The sequence below is a fragment of the Nannospalax galili genome, unplaced genomic scaffold, assembly GCF_000622305.1.
Source record: "Nannospalax galili isolate Female #2095 unplaced genomic scaffold, S.galili_v1.0 scaffold7, whole genome shotgun sequence".
Classification (NCBI taxonomy): domain Eukaryota; kingdom Metazoa; phylum Chordata; class Mammalia; order Rodentia; family Spalacidae; genus Nannospalax; species Nannospalax galili.
The window spans coordinates 1,412,327-1,423,137 of NW_008359081.1; the positions used below are offsets into that span (position 1 = coordinate 1,412,327).

A 10,811-nucleotide genomic window follows, 5' to 3' on the forward strand; every position below is an offset into this window, starting at 1 on the left:
AAGAATTTCTGCTGGGAAAAAAAAATTCTGCTGGGCTTGGTGGTACACATCTTTAATCCCAGCACTTGAAAGGCAGAGGCAAGTGAATCTGGATCTCTGAGTTCCAAGCCAACCTGGCCTACGTAATGAGACCTTGTCTCAGGAAAAAAGAAGAATTTTTGCAGTGTTGATGCAAGTACATTAAATTCTGATGAATATATCATAACTGTATCTCTGTGTCTATTTACAGAAAGCTATTCATGTATCAGAGATAATGCATCTTTCTTTAACCTGAATGCTCATGTTTGAAAATTTGTAGGTAATTCAGTTTTTAGATTTTATTGCTTTCAAATTAAAGGGGAGTAGAAGAGACTACATTACTTTTATAGATGGTATCAAAAGAGTATGGTTTTTTTGTTTTTGCTTTTTTGTAGATCATGTTGGTAGACCTTAAAAATGGCAAGTTAACATTAGGATGGAGGTCTACATAAAGTGGTGAGATTCACCTTTATAGAGATTCTAGCCCTTGTCAAAACAACTGAAAAAATTACATCTCTGATTTTTCTGAAGTACTGCAATCTTTTGTAAGGTATCACAGCATACTTCGAAACTGAATTTTTTTTAAAGCTCTGGCTACCTTTGGCTTAAACTGCCAGAAAGCATTTAAAAAAAATTATTACATTATGTGTGCTGGGAGGGAGGTTTGAGCATGTATTGCATATGTACCTGTGTTGGGGTGCATATGCTACGGTGGGCATATGGAAGCCAGAGAACAACTTGGAGGAGTCAACTGACTCTCCTTCCCCTCTGGGGATCCTGGGGGTCCAACTCAGGTCATCAGGCTTAGCAACAAGTGCCTTTACCATCTGAACCATCTTGCTAGCCCCAAAACATTATTTAAATGAAGCATTCTCAATCTAGCTCATAAAATCCTTGAGTAGCCTCAATCTAAATACTTAGAAAGTATGGCCCAGGAAACTCAGAATTTTTTAACCATCTATGAATAGTCAATTATTGATGGTTATGATTTTCTTAGAGATGTCTTAGATTAAGAGGTACGTACAAAATTACCCATCCAAATTATAATCTAGGTTGGATTCATGTGCTAGAACAGTTTCCTAGGCACTGTCCTAGACTGAGTGTACTACTTAGAAAAAGTACCTATCTTGAGCACATGCAGCCATACCTGAGGGCCTATTTTATTCAACTACATCCATTCTCAGATATCTTGTTCTCAGGACTCCTTTTTACACTTAAAGTTAAACAATCCATGAACTTTTGTTTCTATGGTTTTTACTTGTATTTACAGTTGGTTAAAATTGAAAAAAAAAGCATCATTTTAGCAATAAATCTATCATGTGATCACATATTTTTCCAGAAAAATAACTGTATGTGTGGCTGGAGGCATGGCTCAGCTGTGTACTACTCTTCCAGAGGACCCAGGTTCAGTTCCCAGCACCTGTGTTGGGTGTCTAACAACCACCTCTGACTTCAGCTCCAAGGGATCTGACAGCTTCTGTGGGCACATACCCACCCAGACACAGACATTTCCAAATAAATTCAGGATATAGGGTTTTAAAAAAGATTGTGTGTTTAAACACAAAGACAAATTAGCTAGAAGAATCCCATCGTTTCCTAATTTTGTAAATTTCTTTATTGTCTAGCTTGGTAGAAGACATCTGGACTTTCCTATTAAAGTCCTGAAGTATAATTCAGTGCTTGTCTTCTTGTTTTCTGGGGTCTTTTTTTTTTAATTTTTTTGGTCTGTTTGAGACAAGGTGTCCCGTAGCCCCAGCTGGCCTGGAGCTCACTATGTAGACCAGGCTGGCCTCAGGTCTCCAACTCAGAGAGATCCGCCTGCCTCTGCCTCCCAAGTGCTAGGACTAAAGGCGTATGCCACCACACCCAGATTCTGTTTTTGTGTTCATTCTGTTGTGATGTGTGGTTTTGACTGATGTATAGGAATAAAGTTCAATTTTATACAGATAGTTAGAAAAAGGAGTAGTATTTTTTTCCATATGATTTATACATTCTTTGATTCTACATTGAAATTCTACAGACTTTATTTTTTAAAGGACCTTCCTTCCTTCCTTCCTTCCTTCCTTCCTTCCTTCCTTCCTTCCTTCCTTCCTTCCTTCCTTCCTTCCTTCCTTCCCTTTCTGTGTTCTCTTTTTTTTTCTTTCTCTCTGTCCCCACTTTCCTTTTTGCTTTCATTCTTTCTTTTTGAGACAGGGTTTCTCTGTAGCTCAGGCTGGCCTGAAACTCACAATGTAGACTAGGTTGGCCTTGGTTTCACAGAGATGTGCCTGCCTCTGCCTCCTAAGTGCTGTGATTAAAGGTGTGTGCTACCATGTTCAACTTTTTAAAGGCTATTAAGGAGCTTAAAACCATACCAATGAACTGTTTACTTTCTTATATTAAAGTCTGTTGATCTGTTTTAGTTTTTTGCTTATTTTTATTAGTGTATATCTATTGTTTAAAAATGTGCTACATTTTGCCATCTTCATGCATGTATACCATGTATTTTTAATCTTATTCATTCTCCTATATTGAACTTTGAGCGGATACTTTATCCATGTATGACATTATGGATTGGTCATATGTTCAGTGTTGGCTCCCTGAGTTAGGCAGATTTTGCAAAAGTGATGAATTTCAAGTATACTGCCAAAAATAACATCTTAAAATACTCCTACTTTATCAGAAATGTCCTTAAGTATTGAGAAGTTGTTAAGCTCATAGAAGTAGAAACATGTTTTGGAAATTTTTAATTGTATTTGAAAGCTTGAATTTTGTCATTGACAATACAAAATACTGTCAGATTTTTCTTAAAGTAGCAGGCTTATTTAGTTGTTTGAGGGGAGTTGTTTGTTGTGTTTTGTTTTTGAGAAACTGCCAGGTACACATGTCAGAATAACTATAGTTTGCCCACCATTCTTTCGAGTAGAATTTGCATTCTGTGTAAGAGCAGTTAGTTTAGCTTATAACTCATAGTTGTGCAAGTCCTTTCTTAGAGCAGCCTTAATTCTTCAGAAGTACTTTGTCTATTCTTTGTGTTTTATCATACAAAACAATGGACTTGTTGTCAATGGTTGAAAGCTTTAAAAATTACTGATTTTGCTAGACACAGTGGCTCACACCTGTAACTCCAGTACTCAGGAGTTTAAGAGACAGAAGGATTGCCACAAATTTGCAGTCAGTGTGTACTGCATGGTGTGTTCCAAGTCAGCCTAGGCTATAGAGTGAGGCCCTGTCTTACTTCCCTTACCCAAAGTTACTAATTTTTACTGCTTAATCAAGGATACCCTTATATAAAAGTATGTGGTGGAAAACAATTAAGACTATTAGTGTAATTTGGTACTGCTTTCAGATTCATACTTATAAGGCATCAGCATAATCAATACAGATAGTATTGTATGAAAATAGTTTTGATGTTATGACCTCCTAACTGATGTCCCTGTTCTTGTGGGGCTCACTTTTTTTTTTTTACAAGTTCATTGTACCTCTGTTGAGCTTATGTTGATATCGAGAGTAAATTCAGTGTTGTGTGCTGCTTTGGGGATTTATTTAGTTTGAGAAGCCTTTGAGCAATAGATCATTAAGCCAGAGTAGCTGTTATTCTTCAGTCCTAACTAATCAGTTAATTCAGGTTAGAGAACTGCAAACAGTAAGAGAAATTCTAAGTCTGCAATAGAACATTGAGTCTTGTTTACTTTAAATATTCAAGTATTATATAGCATAGCCTATCAACTTATATTTCTTTTTAGTTATGCCAGTTATTAAGTGATGGAGATGAACCTTGAGAATAGACTGTGTAAAGATAGTGTGACCATGTTTTCTACATAAATCTTACGTTTTATGTTATGTGCGTATGATTCTAACAAAGATGTGCTTGATACAATATATGTGTTGGGAGAATTTCAAGATTTTGTGCTTTTTTGGTTTTCTCTTTTTCTCTTTTAGGCATTGACAAAGGATCCCCAGGACTACCCTGATAAGAAAAGCCAACCCCATGTACATGTTGCCCTGTGGATAAATTCTCAAGGAGGCAGGAAGGTGAAAGCTGGAGATACAGTGTCCTATGTTATCTGTCAGGTAAAACCATTTTATAAGACCCAAGAAATGGACTGGGAAAGTGGGTAAAATGCTTGCTATGCAAGCATGAAGATCTGAGTTGGGATCCCCAGCACCCACATAAAGAGGCAGGCAGGGCAGCATGCATTTGTGACTTCAGTGCTGAGGAATGGAGTCAGGGAGGTCTTTGGAGTTTACTGGAAAGCCATATTGCCCCAAATAGCTGAGCTCCAGGTTCAGGTGGAGAGTAATTAAGCAAGATACCTGTCTTCCACATGCACGTGCACACATGTATATGCATGAGCATGTGCATACATGAACATGTACGCACATATACCTCTTGTACACTCACATATGAATCACTAATAAAATTCATATTGCCAGGGTATCTTTACTTATTAGTAGTCTTCTACGTTATTGGCATTGTAAAGAGGTGGTTTAGTCTAGGTAGTTTTTAAGACTTAAAAAAATCAGAATTATGGCATGTTTCATAAAACATTAAAAAGTAGTCTTTTTGGATCATTGAAATTATTTTGGCAAAACAGTCTTTTAACAGTGGCTATTTCAACTGCACCTCAAGTGGAAATGTGTCATGGAATGGCAGTGTAGCTCAGTGGTCGAGCACTTGCTTAGCATGTATGAAACCCTAACTTTGATCCCCAACACTAGAAGAATACTAAAGAAAGAAAATCTGTGTACAGTTTGTGGTTTGTCCAGCAGTGGTAGTAGCTCTTTACGCTCCCATTTGTAATAATTTCTGTTGAGTCAGGACTAACAGAATAAATGCATTGCTCTCCTTGTTTATGTCAAAATAATTACTTGAAAACTATGAAATGTGTGAATACATGCACAAAGTTGAAAGATCCCAAAGGTGTGCTTTATGAGGAAAAGAAATGATCCTATTAGCTGTCTCCCTTGCCTTCCCATGATATAGAGGACCTACTCATTTTCCTTCTATTTCATGAGGCATCGCTAGGTCTTCTCAACACAGTTTTAAAGCACTAACCTGTTTCTTTTGAGAGTAGCATGTCACTAATGGGATGAGAAGAGAGGTAGGACAGGGCAAGAGAGCATGATTATTTTTTTTTTCTTTGAAAGCATTTGACTCCAGTTGGAACAAAGGAACACTCCTTTTTTTCCCTGTAAAAGAACGTCAGCCATAAGTCTCTGAATTCTTTAAAATTACCATGGTATGATCTACTTACCCCAAGGCTTAATTCTTCTCAATAAGATTCTTTTACATTGAGTCATTTTGCATTATTCCAGTGAAATTTTTAGACAAACCTTAAAATTCACTGCTATGCAATTGATTTTTGTTAAACCACAACCAGTATGTTTTAAAAGCATAGATCCTTAGGAAAATAGAAAGTTGGTATGTTAATATATCTGCTACATACTGTCAGTGATGCACATAACAATGATAAGTACATGGACAGGAATCAGCACTTGACTCTGTCTCCCTCCTAGGGTTACCCTTGATTAAGAACTGTTAGAGAAAGCCAATTCCTGCAGGAAAATATTTCCATAAATGTCTGGCTTGCTCAAGTCCTTAATGTGCTTTGCATATTGCTTCTGACAAGTCTCATCTCAAAAAAACAATTTTCAAATTATGCAAATAAAGATTTTGGTAAATAGGCTAGTTTTTTTTTCCACTTACATCTTCACATACATGGAAAAGCTCTTAGATTATTAATGACAGGAGCAGATGGTAGCTTACAACTTTTGCAAAAATAATATGTGCTCAGGGAAATAGCATTTAATGAAATCAAGCTACAGTTATATTTTGGCTAAACCTGGAATAGAGGCATTTGGTGACTTATAAAATAGCTTGATTTGTGTATTTAAAATCAAGCTCATATTCGTTGATATCAAAATATCTGCTCTTTTAATTTCTTTTTTGTCTTGATTGATATATAAATGCGTGAAATACTGATGCTAGTATAATAAACCCAGTTTGATGTGATTTTTAGCATTTTCCCATCCACTGGTACTGGGCCTTATTTTTTTAAATATAACTCATTTTTTATTAGCTTATTTTCCTTCCCATATCCCAAGAACAGGCATAGGACTTTTAATTTTCCTTTGTTCTCATCAGTGTGACATGCCCTCATTTCATCATGTCTGCTAGCCATAGCTGCCATCTTTTTAAAGTTTCATAATGCAACTGTATTTTTAGAATAAACTTTTGAAAATGTGTGGTTTCTCATTTTTAAGAGGACTGTGTGCTACCCTAAGGCAAATTGTTCTCTAAGAATTTCCTATCCTAAATAGGTTCAGTTTCATTTAATATTTACATTTAGAATACAATATCCTATCGATAACATAATAACATACTCAAATTCTCATCTCACATGAGTTCAGAGGGTAATCTATACTGTAGTTTGTACTCCTGTTAAACCCATGTGCATCATTTGCCTGGATCTTACTTAACTCAGGTTTTATTTAGTCTATTAATTTTAAACCTGTAGTTATTTAGTTTTTATTAGTGATAATTTTGGTAAGGATGCCTTTGACATAATTATTTTAAGGGGCTTGTTACCATTTATATTTTCTCTCATTACTTTCCCACTAATAATGACTATATAGTTTTGAGGACCTGATTGTCCCTGAAGTTCGTGAATTGCTACATGGATCAACATTGCTTCCTCATCTGTTCTTAAAAGGTTCTTATCGCATGTTCTTGTGTATACTGTGACATCTTGTTCAGTTTGGGAATTAGATCTTTGAGTGATACAACTTTGGCACTGTGAAACCCATTATCTAGACAGTTTTGAAATTTTCCATGTTTTAGCTTAGATTTTTTTTTTTAAAGTATGGCAGGAACTAAGTTTGGTCACTTTTAGATTAAAACTAGTCTTTTGTGTAGCTAGTTGAAGTCAGAATGGTTTACCCTGAAAGTATGCTCAGAACTGATGTATATCTTTATATACAAGAATTTCTAGTGCTGCATTAAAAGTAGCTTAAGCACCTGGTTTTGTTTGTTTCTCAGTACTTGGGATAGAAGTTAGGGCCACGTGCATGCTTGGCAAGCACTTTATAACTTCTCTCCAGTCCTTTAATGCTTTAAAAATGCTTCACTTCTAAGAATTTTATTTTAATTCACCATTAAAAATGATTAAATTTGCTGATGTGGTGCCATATGCCTATAAACCCAACTCTTGGGACTAAACTCAACAAAAAGGTATAATTTTGTAGGTTGATCAGATTTGCATTGCTAAGAGGCAGTTTGTGTATAGTATAACATGAAGCACTGCCCAGGGATGCTTTTCAGTCTCTCTGTCAGCAACTATTGCCTTCTTTTCACCTTACAATTCAAACTTCTTACAGGGCAGTGATTAAGCTTGATTAATTCTGCCTAATTCTTTTTACTGTGTTTGTGAAGCATGAAGGAAATAATAAATATATTTTTCATCTGAGGGTTTCCTTCTTTCTAAGAATTTCCTTATACCAGGTAGAACCTAATTGAAAGATGAGCACAATTTGTTTTTATCAAGAGCGTAGCCTGAGAGAGAAGGTCCTGCCTCGAATCTGTGGTAAAGACAGTGGTGTGGAATGTTGACTCTGCTTTGAGCTGGATGCTGAGTTGAGAAGGGACTGATTGTAGCAGGAGTGGAAGAAGAGGATTCACATTATAATCAGCTCTGCAGAGCAGCTGAGCCCTGTGAATAGTTATAATTTACTAGTCTGAATATTAAATTCTGTTGTTTTAGACAAGAGGAAGAGTGGAGTGAGTCATTGGATGTTGGTCCAGTAGAATGATGACTTTTTGATGCACAGATGACAATGACATCACCACAGAGCTGTATGCGGGCTAATTATATAGAATTTCACAACTTTTAATTTTATAGTATAAGAGACATAGCCCTTGAAAAGAGTCCCTAGCCTACCTTCATTTGCTTGAGAAGGAGCAGAATAATTCCCATTCCAGTGGTCAGATACTTGGTTTTTGAGCATACCACTCATCAGGTATATTAGTTACTTTTCTTGTCACTGTGAAAAAAATATCTGAAAGAAGCAACTTAAAGGAGAAAAAAATATCTGAAAGAAGCAACTTAAAGGAGAAAAGATTTCTTTTGACACATAATTTGAAAGGATGTAAGTTTACTGTGGAGGGGAAGGCATATATGGTGGTGAGACCAGCTCGCCCCTGGCTCGTGTGGTAGCAGGAGTTTAAAGCTACTTCCATTTCCATAATCCAAGAAGCAGAGAAAGGACAAACAAAGCTGGACAGCCACATGCTCTGCTGGCTTTTTCCTTTTTTTTGAAAAATTTATTCCTGGATCTCAGCACAAGGGATGGTGCCACTCACTTTCAGGGCCCACTTTTCCCAACCTCTGTTAATCCTCTCTGGACAGATCTTTACCCACGTGCCCAGAGGGATGCATCACTAATAACCTAGGCATCTTTCAACCAACCTAATCTAGTTGACAATGCAAATGAACGATCCCACCAGGATTCTGCATTAGTGCTACTTCTACTTCTTAAGTCTTGCATGTAAGTTTCTACCCTTGAGTTTTGTTCCCTTAGCTTTTTACCTTGCTCATTTGGGGTGGAGGTGAGTGCTAACATGGTTCTATGGCTAGAATTGTGGCTAGAAGGGATCACATTAACAGAATATATATCTGTTCTTTTATTATTTTTCATTTAAAAGCCTTTCTCACTAGACTTATTCTCAACAGTCTTTTCAATGTATTTATGATATGGCAGGTGAAATTATATAACCTAGCTAGTATTATCTTATTAGCTTCATATTCTGACAACACAACACACTGAATTTGCATTTTCAGGTAGTGGATACAATTGAGACCAAGAAGTTCTTGATCTTCTTACTCTAAGATACATATGAGATTTTAAACAACAGAGCAAGAAGATTGCTTTGTGTTTGAACTTGAAGACATAAGATTTAAGCTATCATTCCTTTATTTGATCAAGTCAGTGTGTATATGATTGACTTGCTCACAACTTTCTCTGTACTTTGGTTTCTTTTAGGATGGGTCAAACCTCACTGCAACTCAGAGGGCCTATGCACCTGAGCAGCTGCTGAAACAGGACAATTTAACCATTGATACCCAGTACTACCTGGCCCAGCAGATTCACCCAGTTGTGGCTCGGATCTGTGAGCCAATAGATGGAATTGATGCTGTGCTCATTGCAATGTGGTTAGGTAAGTGTCCCAAACACACATAGACCCTCACAAGGTAGTAGTGGTACACATAGTATTCCTGCAACTGTTCGGATCCCTACTTGTGGATGCATGATTATGTCTGGTGCTTCTTTGTTTGTAGTTAGGCAATTCTTTTGGAGGTTATGTGGTTCCTAGTTCTCCTTAGAATTTAAGTTCCACATACTTGCTATCTTCTATGGCCATGCCTGCTCTGTAGGTGACATTCACTGAGTAAGTGCTGAAGAAGAGATTTTAGGCACCAGTATAACCACTGAACTTACCTTGTTAAAGGTTTAATTAATGACTGACCAATAATAAAGAGATTGATGAGATTTTGCATATTGATTTATCTTTTTTTTCTGTTCTAAAATTTAAGGGAAGGCAGAAATATCCACAGAGATAAGCCAGTAAATAGTGACTGAAAGCATAACATGTTTTTTTTTTAACATACATATTGTATGTATTTACTTACTCATTGAACAAAGCAGTGCCTTGGGGAGTATCGAAACATTCTTTATTTTTTAAAATAAATAATTTATTAAGAATTTCATACATGCATATAAGGTGTTTTGATCAAATCCATGCCCACTCCCTCCCTTCCAACTCCTCCCATAATATTGACTTATCTCTCTAAAAGGCATTTTCTTATAAAGTGAGAACAACTTTTTTAACATAAAATTTTAATTTTACTTTAGAGTCTGCTAAAATTGAACTGACTGTTATTCTCTAGGAATTGACTGATTTCTGATTTATCATTATCCCAAGAGATGCCAGCTAACCTTGAGACCTCATTGTCCCTTTGATTTTTTTTTTTTTTTGGTAGTTTCGTCCCTTTGCTATGTCATTATTACTGCTATTTTTGCTTAGAAATATGTTTCTTAAACAGCCTGATACCACTTCTGGACCACCAGGACATTGTTATGTTGCTTTTAAGGTCTCTGATCTATTCTATCATAAGCATAGGTGAATGTTTATTTAGAATATTGCTTAATAAAGCCTTTTGCTGGCACCTCACTCTCAAGACTATTGATGCCACTGACAGTTTATAGACTTCAGCTCTGACAATTCCAGACTAGCTTTCTACCTCCAACCTGTATTTCTAGCTTCATTCTCTAGATTTCATGTCCTCTAAATAATGCATCATGATTCATTCTGCTTGTTTGAAAAGGCTTCACCTCTAACTAAACTGTCTGATTGAAGTGCCACAGGGTTTTGGCATCATAGAGCCCTGTGTTTAAATACTGGTTTTGGTATTCACAAGCCTCTGAACCTTGTTATGTGTGCTGATTTTGTGGGCAATAGAATATAATTGCTCTAAAGCATAAATAAGATGTATGATATATCCCAGCACAGGGCCTGGGGCAGATGGAGTCTCAGAACATGTTAGTGTAGCCACCTGTCACCTTACTTTCAGGTTTCAGGGTAAATATGTCTGTCTTCCTTCAGTCCACCGGATTTATGCACAGTTAGTACTCAATATGTCTTTGTGAAATGACATTGGGTTTTTCACAGCTCATTACCAAGTCACATATATTCCGTCCTACCCCTGTTGAGTGTGTTTCTGAGCTCAGCCCTACCCGCCCCCCCCACCCCCCCC

General features: G+C 36.7%; 1 protein-coding gene across 4 annotated transcripts in view; it reads left to right on the forward strand.

Moving 5' to 3' along the window:
* Positions 1-10,811, forward strand: part of Pola1 (DNA polymerase alpha 1, catalytic subunit) — a 336,580-nt gene that overhangs the window by 137,587 nt on the left and 188,182 nt on the right. For all 4 annotated transcript variants that reach the window (XM_017795508.2, XM_017795509.2, XM_008822724.3 and 1 more), the window contains 2 exons: positions 3,940-4,071; positions 9,040-9,214. In XM_017795508.2, coding sequence (XP_017650997.1) covers positions 3,940-4,071; positions 9,040-9,214 — 307 coding nt within the window. The remainder of the gene's footprint in view (positions 1-3,939; positions 4,072-9,039; positions 9,215-10,811) is intronic.